This window comes from Chlorocebus sabaeus, chromosome 1 (assembly GCF_047675955.1).
Source record: "Chlorocebus sabaeus isolate Y175 chromosome 1, mChlSab1.0.hap1, whole genome shotgun sequence".
Lineage (NCBI taxonomy): Eukaryota > Metazoa > Chordata > Mammalia > Primates > Cercopithecidae > Chlorocebus > Chlorocebus sabaeus.
Genome location: NC_132904.1, coordinates 83,461,763 through 83,475,410, shown reverse-complemented (window position 1 = coordinate 83,475,410; position 13,648 = coordinate 83,461,763). Strand labels below are relative to the sequence as shown.

The 13,648-nt window shown below is 40.6% G+C and overlaps 1 protein-coding gene across 6 annotated transcripts in view; it reads left to right on the top strand.

Annotated features, from left to right (window-relative positions):
• Positions 1-13,648, top strand: part of LOC140712623 (uncharacterized) — a 45,274-nt gene that overhangs the window by 653 nt on the left and 30,973 nt on the right. For 2 of the 6 annotated variants that reach the window (XR_012094342.1, XM_073020156.1), the window contains exons 2-3: positions 32-193; positions 2,270-10,715. Coding sequence is in view for 4 of the 6 variants with exons in the window: in XM_073020156.1 (XP_072876257.1) it covers positions 32-193; positions 2,270-2,291 (184 nt within the window). In the remaining 2 variants the exon portion in view is untranslated. Of the gene's footprint in view, positions 1-31; positions 194-2,269; positions 10,716-13,648 lie in introns of those variants that run through there. The other 4 variants (XR_012094336.1, XM_073020160.1, XM_073020149.1 and 1 more) reach the window with 4 other exon arrangements.

Below are 13,648 nucleotides of genomic sequence, written 5' to 3'. Positions count from 1 at the left end.
AGGGCCACCAATGCTTTGCATTTCCTTACAGCACCCAGTGTTCTGCGTGGAGCCCGAAGCACCGGGGGTGCTTGGCAGCTTCTGGGCGGTGGGCTGGCGGGCGAGCCCACTGGCCTCAGTTCTTCATCGGGGCACCAGCTGGTGGAGCCACCTCCTCGTCCAGTGGGTCTGCTTCCCTGAGTCACTCCAAGCGGTCGGTATCTTGGTGGTGGTGGTGGTTGGGGGCCAGGGTAGGGGGTGTGCGGGGAATCCTCTCCTAACCAGGCTGGAGACCTTGCCATTTAAGGTCCTAGTGTTAGAGCCTTCCTATTTAACATAGATTACCGTGTATTGTGCGTTTTTTGTCAACTAGCTTTACATATAGGCCATTGTGGTGAAGAAGGTGCAGAGATTACACTGATTTTATAAGGAACAGGAGGTTTGGAGAGGTTTAATGACTTGCCCAAAGTCACACAGCTACTGAATGGTAGGACAAGATTTTGCACCGAGCCATGCTTTCTATCAAGCTACTTAGCTTTCCTTTCTCCTATCAAAGCCTGCTCTCAGAAAGGGAAGGTGTAAAGTACTAATTCACAGCAAGGTGTTACTGATATGCCTAATACATTGGCGTTTGCAATTACTTTTAAATAAGAAAGCCCTGAACACATTATTCTGTGGTCTTTTCTTTTCCAGACAGGTCTCCCTCTGTAGCTCATTCTTGAGTGCAGTAGCGGGATCATAGCTCACTGCAGCGTACACCTCCTGGGCTCAGGTATCCTCCCTTCTTAGCAAGGATTACAGGCGCAAGCCACTGCTCCCGGCCTGCTGTTTCTTAAATAGAAAGGAAACTGGTATTTTCCACCATTTTAAGGGCGAAATTTTCTTAGACCTTTCCAGGCTTGGCTTCAATTGTTTTATTTTAAAATGTCACCTTAATATATATAGACATAGGCCAGGCTCAGTGGCTCACGCCTGTAATCATAGCACTTTGAAGACCAAGGTGGGCAGATTGCTTGAACTCAGGAGTTTGAGACCAGCCTGGGCAACATGGCAAAACCGCATCTCTATAAAAAATACAAAAATCTCAGCCAGTTGTGGTGGCACACGCCTGTGGTCTCAGCTATTTGGGAGGCTGAGGTGGGAGGGTGGCTTGAGCCCAGGAGGTGGAGAGGTTGCAGTGAGCTATGATCACCACTGCACTCCAACCTGGGTGACAGAGCAAGACCCTGTCTCAAAACACACACAGACACAAAACCAGATATAAGCTTATGTTACAGCTTTTGAACAACTCACAAATAAAACCAAAACAGATAAAAATTTTCTTCCAGAATAATAAAATTGAAATTAGTAACGTTTCCTGGACAACTACCAGCATTGCATGGTACTGACAGCGGAGGCGTGGGTACCTTTGAGTTCCCTGTGGCTCTACCACTCTCATGGTGTGTGAGGTGCCCAATGCAGACTCAATTCTCTCACCTCTTTCCTTCGTTCCATCTACCACATCTTTGCCCACACCATATGTCATTGCAATGGTCTCTCTTGACTCTAATACATTATTTAGGTATTCGTGCTATTTCTTTCTTATTAACATAGCAAGTGAAGTGGTAACTCTTGCGGCCAAAGACTAGTACGCACAGGTGCTGCGATCAAGAGGCAGTACTTGGTATGAGATAGTCATCCCAATGATCCAGAATGTGTTTATATTTATCTTTTATTATAAACATTTTAAAAATTAAATTGAGGCACTCTAAGGGTCTGTAGCTCCCAATTGAAGAAACACCATTAAAAGATAAGTATCTTAATAGAGGAACTGGAGGTATAGCTGGAAGGAGGAGAAGAAGGGAGAGATTTATCAACCATGCTCAAGTCGTATTAGAGTTACTTCAATCCAACAAATATATATTGAGCTAGACCTATTACATGGAAAACATTGCACTAGGCACAAAATTAAAGAGATGGCAATAGGAGGACCATACAGCAACATAATTAAGAGTGGCCAGTGGCATCTGACTATGGGGTACCAATCCAGGGTCTGACGCTTACTAGTTGTGTGGCTTTTTGCTTAACTTTTCTGTACCTCAGTTTCGTCCACTGTAAAACCAGGACTTTCTCATGGAGTTCTTTTAAGAATTGATGAATATACATAGTGTGCTTCGACAGTTTCTTACATGGAACAAGCCCTTAATATTAGGAATTATTATATTTATCACGCTTGGCTCTGCTTGGAGTGTAGTCCTCCAGTACCACCTCAAACAGCTTTGACATTCATTGCTCATTTTTTTTTTCCTAGTAGTTGCAGTGTTTCAAGGTAGAGTCATGGAGAACAAGATGATTATTCCCATCATTCAGAGAGAAAAACTGAGGCACAGAAGGGCCCAGGAGCACAATAGTCCCTCAGCCGGTCTCAGGGACTACTGCCTACTATCCAAAGAGCTAATAGGTAGGACTGTGACTACAGATGTCCCACGGGGGCACAGGGTTTGAACATTCACCACTGGCTTTTCTTCCTCGGAGCTGCCAAGAGTAAAATGAGAGGCTACTTCCTGGCTGTTAGATTGTCACCACGATTGCCATAAGGACAAGGATAGAACTGTATTTTGACCTCTGAGACAAATGACCAGTGTAAACAGCAGATGTCTTCAGGCTAAGCCTAGAGGTTTGCTTTTCTTTTTGTACTTGTCCCATTTCCCTCCCTGGCGGGGAAGGGGAAGGGGTAGGGGGAACCAAAGCTGAAATCCTCACTGCTTCTTAAGAACTCAGTTCAACTCTATAATTGTAATTCCCAAATACTTTTTATATGCATAGCAATCCAGTTGTTGAAAATGCATTCAGGGCAAAGCCCACACATTTTCTGATCATCCACTCTGTATAAGGTTATTTGGGCTGTCGGGGAGAGAAAGCAAATACCCCTCAGCTTGAGGAATTTATGCAACGGACATAAACAAAATCAAATAGAGGAGAAAGCAAGATATTGGCTGGATCAGGATACAGACGTGAGCTAGAGAACGTGGAAGAGGGAATCATTAATTCCCACTCTGGCAGGTGCTGAAAGCTGCTCTGAGGTAGAATTTTAGCTGAAGCTCAAAGCATAAAGATCTGGACATTATCTCACGGTGTTCACAAAACTACTTTGTAACATAGACAAGAAGAAAAATATCCACTGTATAGATGAGAAAATCAATTAAGGGAGCAGAACTAGGACTAAATTGTAATTGTAGCTATGCTTAGTAAACGCATACTATATGCCAGGTACTGTGGAGTATATTTTATTATGTGTAATCTTTAAGACAAATAGAGAAGCTATGATTTTCTTCATTCTACAGATGAGGATTCTGAGGTTCAAAGTTTTAAAATACTGTACTGGGTGCCACACTACAGTACAAAGGATCACAACTGTGACCTCTGCCCAGTCTGCCCCATTCTTTTGCCAGATTCCATTGTGTTATATTGCTTCCCAGACTTGCCTTTTCCCGTGCTGACAATAAGGAGGTTGCATCAGTTTCTGATGTCACTCCAGCTCTAAGTATCCTTTTGATTCTATCTTGCTTTTGTTCCAGTTATGTAATAACTCAATAATGACCCGTTAAATGACCCCAAAGCAGGAAACAAGATGGGACTGAATGATACTTGGAAACTTAGGGTGGCATGACCAGCATCAACTCTAACCTCAACCTCAACTTAATTTTAGTGCTTATTTTTCATGAGACCAAGATCCATATGTAGCCTCAACAATTTAAGTCAGTTTGAAAGTTATCAAAAAGGATTATTTCTAAGGAGATAAATGGGCATATTTCAAAATCATTTCCATATGGTTTCATATTTCTTTGATGATAATAACAAAGTATTATGTGGATTTTGTAATTTAGTCAGTAAGTGGGGGTTTTCGGCTCTGTGTAGTGAGTGAAAAGAGAATTGGAATGAAAGTCAACACAGGGTGGGGCATTCTAAATGTGTCTTAGCCATAGAGGTGCTGTGTGATCTTGGGTAAATCACCACATTCATTGGCCTTACTTTCTTGTCTATAGAGAGCCCAGATAACCTGCTGTTACAGTCTATGAGCTTATGACATAGTAATCCTTATGGGAAGATGATCCACATCATTTTTAAATTTTGGGGCACCCATGGTGCCTACCATGGGATCCTGGAGTAGTGAAGGATGTGAAATTCTGTGGTCAGACTGACTTGGATTCAACTTAGAATTCATTTATTTGTTGGGTGAATGTGGGCAAGTTATGTGACCTTCTGTGCCTCACTTTTCTCATCTGCACAATGGGACTGACTAGGGCTGTTGTAAAGATTCAGTGAGAAAATCGGTACAAAACCCATAGCATCGAGCTCAGCACAAAGTAAATTCTAAATTGACAATACCTATTATTATTATTATAATTATTATCGTTACTATCACTGCTGCTGCTGTTACTACTGTGAGTGCTCAATAAATGTTTTCAAAAATTGTTGAATAAATAAATGAATATCATCAATGCTAAAAAGTTTAATCCAGACTTTATAAGAAAAAATTTATCCCAGGACTTCTGTTGACACCCCCAAATCTTGTTGTCTTTGATCTGGTCTATAGGCAAGAGAGTTTTAATACTGAATTTAGGAAGAATTATAGATTCAGATGAAAGCCATGGTTGTAATTTTTGTCTCCTCCAATCTCGTCTGTCGTACCATCAGTTCATTCATTTAACAATTACCTATTGAACCATGAATATTACAAGGTTTATATATTTGTCAGTATTTTTTTTTTTAGGGCAAAACCACATTTTTCTTATAATGCAGGTTTTAAATTTTTCTATGGTAAAAAAAATAAAACCGCCATAGTAAAATTCCATAATAAAAATAAATTTTACAAGATAAACGACTCAAATCTCTACAGCACTTAATACAGAAAACAAATATATTTGTATTACATTCAAAACTTTCTAAAAATTTCTATTTTTGTTAAGTATGGATTACTCATTTTAAGTCTTTGGAAACATAGGTAGTCAGGCATTCTGAATGTAAATATATGAAGGTGTCATATATAAACGCTTAACATGTAAAATCGTTGTAGGGTTAAATTGTCATACTGGTACATATGGTGGGAAAAAAAGAGCTGCACAGCAAGGAAAAGCTTTAATGCTACTTAGAATATGTCAATCTAAAATTATCAGAAAGAAAAATAGACTTGAGTACTCACAATTTCCTGTATATTCTGGGCACTATTGTAAACTGAAATATTAGGAACATTTTGAAATAACTATGTGTTTCTCATTTTCTCTGGTCAAATATGAAGAGTCTCCAGTGACCTGCGTGGGGCTTCTCTGATCTACTCTAACTTGCATACTGGATCTTATGATCAAGAACAATAGAGAAAATGAAGATTTTATATTGGAATTTTTTTCTAAAATCTTTATAACTTTAAAAATCTTATATGGAAAATTCTTGTTTTATGTTTATATTTATCCATAAATGTTAGATTCTCTCTTTACTCTTTTATAAGGAGTAAGCTTTCATGTGGTTCAATGTGGGGTCTGGATATTTGAAATTGGGTCTTTTATGAGGTTTCTCCTTTTCTTTCTGGAAAATTCTATTCATCCTTCAAGCTCAAATATCAGCTGTTCTCTGAAGTCTTCCAAACCCTTTGGTACAAGATTTGTAAGTTTAACTTATGTTTTTTAGAGGGTTGTATTAAAATTATATCTTATGTTGTAATTGTATGTATTTACCTGTTGAAACTCAAGCCGTCCAGAGCTCCTTGTGAGTAGGAAATCTGTCTTGTTTTCCTTTATAGTCTTTCTAGTTTTCTGCTATAGTCTAACAGAGAACCTGGCTCTTTGCAAAGGCTTATTTAATGTTAATAAATGCTTAAATAAATTAATGAATAAAATCCTAATTAGTTAAAAATATTAGATCAGAAGTAATTTAGCTTGCCAGCCACTAGGAACAGGACACAGTGAGTGCACATGAAATTTTACCACTGGGGCTCCCACACTCTCCAGAATGTAAATCTGAACTTCCGTTTAAGATCCGTTTACCATTGTTTCCTTACAGGTCATGTCAGATAACAAATTCAGTTTCCACTTGGTCTGCTAATTACATTTCACTACTCATGCTATGGCTACATATTGGCATTCTAGGTGCCATTTGTCCATGATTTATGACATTTGACTGGCTTTCTGCAGAACTCTTTGCAGTATGCTCTGAATTTGGCCCCCGCAGGGTGTTCGGAGTTGCTCTACCAGGGAGTCCCACAGGATTATAGAATGCTGTTGGACAATATGTGTTTCTCAAACTCTGTTCCCTCCCACACTTCTGGAAGAGTTCAACAAATTGTCTGTAAAAAAAAGGTAGTTAAATATGGATATTACCATTTCAAATACTCTGAGAAGTCTTGCATAAAGTTAAGTTTGTTTATCTCAAAGGTGCCCACCCTTATTTGACCATGGAATCCTTTTTTCAATACAGAAGTAACATTTCATAGTATATTAGCCTTCTAAGGAACAGAATTGGAGCTCAGGAGCTCAAGACCAGCCTGGGCAACATGATGAAACCCCATCTCTATAAAAAACACAAAAATTAGCTGAGCCTAGTGGCACGTGCTTGTAGTCCCAGCTACTTGGGAGGCTTGAGCCTGGGGTGTCAAGGTTACAGTGAGCTGTGACTGTACCACTGTGCTTCAGCCTCGGTGACAAAGTGAGACCCTGTCTCAAAAAGAGAATGGAGTTTGAGAAACATCATCCATAAGTTTACTCCACTTCTGTGTTTTTGCCTTTCTGTCTTTGTTCATACTTGAAACTCTTTCCTTCATACCCATCTGTCTACCTTCTATCTGTTTTTCAAAGGCCTAACACAATGTTACATCTTCTACAAAGTATTTTTGTTGGCCTTTGATTTCCTGTAACACTTTCTATGACTTTCTTATGGCTCTTGTAATTTTATTTGTTTTATTTTCAGCTTATGTTTCTTCTCCCCTACTGTTGAATACCATGAGTTTGCATCTCTGGCCTGCACCTTTTTTGGCAGGGTGTATTATTCAGGGTCTTGGCAATAGCACATTTCACCCTAGATTGGTTCAAATGAAGATACTTGAATGAAGTGGCTACTTATGGAGGTGAAGACAGGGTAGAGGGAACAAACAAGCCAGAGAGGCATCCAGGGTCTAGCAACAGTGAGAAGCCATCACTCCTCTGGGCAAGAGGCAAAAAAGAGGAAATGCTGTCCCAGAGCCCAGTGAGCATGAGCACCTTGGAGGGAAGCCTGCTTCCAATTGCCAGGTAGTTCAGAGAGTTGCAGCTGCTGCACAAAATGGCTCCCCAAGGATGGAGGGAGTTGGAAAGAAGCACCCTGACCTCTTCTCTTCCTACTCTGATCTCCCGAGGCCTACCAAAGTCAGCTCACAAGGGAGTCGGGTTGGCTGTCTACAAGGACCAGCCTTCTGGGCACAGTGCAGGGTAGTGAAGGTTGGAGAACTCATGAGAGGGAGGCAGACAGAAAATAATCAGCACACTTGGAAAGTCTGCTTCAAAATAGGGGTAGTGACCGTACTTTCCTCACAGGGCTGTAAGGAGATTATAGGGATTTCATTAGAAAATGCATCCAAATATTAGCATATTGCACAGAGCCTGATTCTCAAATTATTTTAGCTATTGATAACAACTCTGTGAATAGCTACTGGTATAGCTGATTGAGGAAGATGTCATGCATTGCTTATTTTGCAGCTCTTACACATACAGCACAGGCCCTCTGAGCAGCAGGGCCATGAATGGATGCCATCAGGTGTGCCATGGGTAGCCACTTTGAACAGAACTCACAGGGAAGCTAGTTTGGCTGTTTTGACTGGAATCATCAGTCAGTCTGACCTTGAGAACAGACAGCAGTGAGCTGACTTTAAAACTTATTTTTAACTTTCAGCAGATTGTTCTGGCACTTCTTCCCCACAGTCTAGGCCTCTAGGTTTTCCTTTGTCTCTTTGTGGGGGTGGGAGCTGCTGAAAAACAAGTGAGCTTGTGAAGAGTGCCTCACAGCCATCACTGGAAATGGCACCAATTTGTCACATTTGAAAGCCAGCAAGAGGGGGCTGGCCCAGCGGTTCAGCAGGGGGATTTGTACCTATAGAAGCAAATTGCTTCCTCCTTTTTCAGAAGAGTAACCTGTTTTATTTCAAACACAGGATCACCTGGCTCCTTCAGCCCTCAGCACACAGATTAGGGAAACCACAAGAATAATCATCCTTGTTCTTTTCACTTCAAAGCCCTAGAGAATGCCACAAGGGCTGGTTCTCCCATCTGACACAAGAGAGGCCCTTCCAGGGCTGTGCTGGTTTAAGAAAGCCCTTTCCTGGGAGCTGGGGGAGTGAGGTGGGACTTACCACATGAAGGCAAATCTGTGTCAGACAGGGAAGCCACACAGGTACCCTCCACTGCAGCTCTGCGCCTGTTCTCCTGGAGAAAGGGTGAGTTTGCAGGGTGACAGCTCTGTGGAACCTGTCACACTAACAGAGTCAATGAAGGTCACACTGGGACGGGATTCCAGTACTGACACCAGCAGCTGCAGGTAGGGACTTCCTTCAAGGAGGAGTGACTTTTTTATCCTGGTTTCCGGCAGACTAAAATTACTGGGAAAAAGCCCCTATATCCTGTGGGATCTGTAAGTAGTTGCTCACATTATCATCCCTGCCCCTGGGAAATCAAGACATAAACCCAAACTGTTAATAAACGGCTCTGATGTCACTGCACCCACAAGCCTCACACTTTCTTAGTGGGCCAATCTTGAGTCTTCTGGCTCTTCCTGGAGCACACAGATATTTGGTCTCTTTGCTCAAGGCTGGCAGAGGTGCTGTTTGGGGAATTGTGTGCAGTCAGGGTGAGCACAGAGTCTCCAGACGAGAAGTGGGTCCACTCCATCAAACAGCAGGGTGATAGGTAATACAGTGGTTTGAGGATCATGCTGCCAATAAAACTGGGCTCTTCCCAGCAATGTGACACCACTCCAAGATGACATGGCAATTCTCCTTGTAATGTGAAAATGAAAAAGTCACTTGGCTGCAATCCAGGAAGACCCAAGAAGTCCAAAGTACCTAAACTACCATGACCTCACAGTTGTATAAATAGCATTTTGGAAAATGAGGTTATCCAAGCTATTTACTCTTTCAGGACAAGAGATAGCAATCTCTCTCTCCCTCTCTCAGTGCAATAAAATTGAACTCTTAAATCCTTAAAAACCTTCCTGCAGGAAAATTAAAAACAAATAAATGACAAGCCTTTGATTTGTTAGCCTAGCTTTGAAGGGTTGATTGCGGACTTCAAGGCAAATTCCAGTCTTGGTAGCAGTCCCCCAACCCCAACTACAATCTGTAATTTTATTATCAACTCTTTCATCCTCTGCCCAATGATCTCCAAGCTTCAGGGAAATGAAGTTCACTCAAAGATTGGGTATTCTTGATCTAAGCATGATAGGTATCAACCTTTGCATTTATTCTGATCCCTATCTGACAAGAGAAGAATGAGTTAGCTAATAAAATGGTTTCGTGTAAAGTTATAGTTTTAAATAGTATAGGTTGGTGCAAAAGTTACTGCGGTTTTTGCATTGTTGAAATTTGCCATTTGATACTGGAATACATTATTAAATGTTATGTTATATATCATTTTAATGTACATTCCTTAATGTTTTTTGCTAATGACTTGCTTGCTATTTTATATTTATTTTAGACTATAAAAATGATGTCAGACAAAAAGCAAATTTAAGCAGTTTTCTTATTCAAGTTCAAAATGGGTTATAAAACAGCAGAGACAATTTGCAACATCAGCAACACATTTGGCTCAGGAACTGCTAACGAAGGTACAGTGCAGTGGTGGTTCAAGAAGTTTTGCAAAGGAGAAGAGAGCCTTGAAGATGAGGAGCATAGTGGCTGGCCATCAGAAGTTGACAACAACCAACTGAGAGCAGTCATTGAAGCTGAACCTCTTACAATGACACGAGAAGTTGCTGAAAAACTCAACATCTACCATTCTATGGTTGTTTGACATTTGAAGCAAATTGGAGAGGTGAAGAAGCTCAATAAGTACCCACTCATAGGTGCCTCATAAGCTGAGGAAAAAAATGTCGTTTTGTCGTTTCTCTTATTCTACACAACAACAATGAACCACTTCTTGATCAGATTGTGATGTGCAACAAAAATGGATTTCATATGACAACCGATGACGACCAGCTCAGTGGTTGGAACTAGATTCTTCTAGCTCCAAAGCACTTCCCAAAACCAAACTTGTACCAAAAAGTCATGGTCACTGTTTGGTGGTCTGCTGCCAGTCTGATCCACTACAGCTTTCTGAATCCCAGTGAAACCATTACATCTGAGAAGTATGCTCAGCAAATTGATGAGATGCATCAAAAACTGAAAGGCCTGCAGAAAGGTCAACAGAAAGGGGCCCAATTCTTCTCCACGATGTCGCCCGAATACACATCGCACAACAAATGCTTCCAAACGTTGAGCAAACTGGGTTACAAAATTCTGCCTCATTTGCCATATTCCCCTGACCTCTCACCAGCCAACTACCACTTCTTCAAGGATCTCGACAGCCTTTTGCAGGAAAATGCTTCCTCGGCCAGCAGGATGCAGAAAATGCTCTCCAAGAGTTCACTGAATCCTGAAGCATGGATTTTTACGCCACAGGAATAAACAAACTTATTACTTGTTGGCAAAAATGCGTTGATTGTAATGGTTCCTATTTTGTTTAATAAAGATGTGTTTGAGCTTAACAATAATAACTTAGAATTCACGGTCCAAAACCGCAAATACTTTTGCACCAAATTTACTTTTGCACTTTTAAAAAAGTCCTTATGGCATTGATATAGTTGGAGTCCATCTTAATAATAATCACTTATAATTTACCATGTGCTAGATACTTCCCACTCCTTATTGCATTTGACTGGATAACCCTGAGCAGTAGTAACTCAAATCCCTCTTTTTACTGGCAAGAACCTGAGGCTCCAAACAGTTAAGTAACATTCTCTGTTCAGAGTGTTGGGAGAGAGGATGAAAACCCAGAACACTCTATCCCAAATTCTCATATAAAGTTCCCTATGTTGTTTCTGTTAAGATGCTTTTACATGCAAGTAATGGAAAACCCCAATTCATTCTAGCTTAAAAAATAAATGAAAAATCAAGAAGTTCAAGGTCAGGGTGGCTGCAGGTGAGGGGCACTCAAGGCTCCCTCTCTGCTTCTCTTGGGGTCCCCTCTTCTGTGTTGGCTCAGCCCTCAGACTTGTGACAAGATGAAGGGAGAAACAAGCAAACATCGTGTATAATTATATCCAGGAGACAATCAAAAGGGGGCTTTTCTTATATCTCTTAGGAGCAACAAATTTATACCATTCCCCACAGCTGTCCTCATATTGCAATGGCTGGAATTCAATGGTCATAATATATCCTTTGCTAAACCTGTTACTGGAAAGGGAATGAAGTTACTTTAGTTAGTCTAAGGTAGGTGGTGTGGAATAATTGAAAGAGCTCTGGACTAGGGTTCAGAGATCTTGGGTTTTAGTGCTAGTTCTGTCATCTACTTAGTTATGGAAACTCGCTAACTGGGTAGCCTCTCTTAGACCTTACCTTTTCCTTATTGGTAAAACAGGGCCAACAATTCCCACCCTACTGATCTCACCAGGTTGTTGTGAAACAGGAATGAAGTCATGTCTGTAGAAACATTTTGTAAAGTGTAACACACTACTTAAATGCATGTTATTGCTTCTATTAACATGATTCAAAGAGAGCTGTTGATCATGAGACACTTTTTCAATTAAACTCATCTGTGGTACTTGATCTCATCAAGATGATAGTTTAGAATTTGTATGAGTTTTGCCAAAGATTTACCTAAATTTTACTTTTATGCTGGCAGATTTATGGTGTAAAATAGGGGGAAAGTGTGAAATTTAGTACTTAAAAAGCCAATTTTCAAGCATCCAGATGAACTTCAACAGGAAGTCTATATATAAATTAGGATAGGTGAATAAGAGTGGTTATTTATAAGTTATTTTAAAGTAGTCATCAAAAAAGTAAGTTTTTAAAGAAGCTATTATACACCTTTCTCATCCCTTCATTTATACCAACTCAATAAACATGTATGGAATATTATAATGGGAGGAGGGGATGGAGTACACAAAAAAGTAAATCTGAAACAGATTTACTGCTGAAAGGACAGTGGCTATCTAGTAGTTAAGAATTCTAGAGAGCAGACTAGATAAAGCAGCTATAATAAAATATAGGAAGATAAGAGGAAGTAATAGCTCAGTAATGAAGGAACAAAGGGCTGTAACCACTCAGAGGGTGGAAACAATTTTCAGCGATGGTGTTAGGGAAGGCTTCATGGACAAGGTGTCACTTGAATTAGAAGCTGGTAGATTTGGATATGGAAATAGCAAGTTCACCTGTTCACGTATGTCAAACTTGCTTCAAAAATTTGAATACCCAACTGGAAAGCAAAATCCTTTAGTATAAATTACATAAGAGATGCAGCAAAAAATAAAAGTTGGAAAGGTAAAGATTGCGGGTAGAATACAGAGGGGCTGAAATATTGGACCAGGGAATTTGAACTTTATTCGGGAGGCAATGGAAGTCAGTGAAAGCTTTTGGGCAGTGTGCCTTCATTATATCTGTGCTTTATGAGGATTAATCGGTCAGCTTCTGGAAAGATAGATGCAAGGGGAGAAAGTGAAGGTTGAGAGACAAACTAAGAGTTTGCACATTCAAGCAAGAGTTCATGAGAACCCGAAGTAGATGATGGACACTGAGATAGAGATGACATATGGATATGTGATGTTCTGGAGGGAGAAACCTTAGGTCTTGGTAATTTATATAAAAAAGAGTTGGGGAAATGGGGGAGTCGGGGACTTTTCATTAGGAAGTAATAAAAAAAGTCACCCAAACTTGACTTGCCTAAATAGAGAAGTAAATTTGGCTGGGTGTGATGGCTCACGCCTGTAATCCCAACACTTTGGGAGGCCAAGGCAGGCAGATCTTTTGAGGTCAGGAGTTTGAGACAAGCCTAGCCAACATGTTGAAACCCCATCTCTACTAAAAATACAAAAATTAGCCAGGCGTGGTGGTGCACATCTGTAATCCCAACTACTTGGGGAGGCTGAGGCAGGAGAATTGCTTGAACCCAGGAGGCGGAGATTGCAGTGAGCTGAGATTGCACCATTGCAATCCAGCCTGGGCGACAGAGGGAGACTCCATCTCAAAAAAAAAAAAAAAAAAAAAAAAAAAAAGTAAATTTACCTATTAACTTAACTGAAAAGTCCCCAAAATAGGATCAGCCTTGGAACTGTTGAACTACAGGGCTCAAGAAACATCATCAGGATTTGGGTTTCTCTACTGCTCAGTTTTTCTTCTGTGCTGGTTTCACTTTAAGGTAATCCGCAGATGCTATTAACTTTTATTTTCCGAGAATTAAAACCAGCAGAAAAGAGAGTTTGTCTTCCCCATCAGTTCCAACAACTATCCTGGACCCTGATTCCCACTGGCCAGGCAGGGTCACCTGCACATTCCTGAAGTAATCCCTCTGGCTCTGAGAGATCATTGCTGATTGGCTTGGACTCATGTCTGGTCTTTAATTTCTTATTCTTGTTTTAAATAATTTGCCCATGAAGACAGCCTAAGTATAGGCCACTATAAAATGCTGCCCTGTGACCA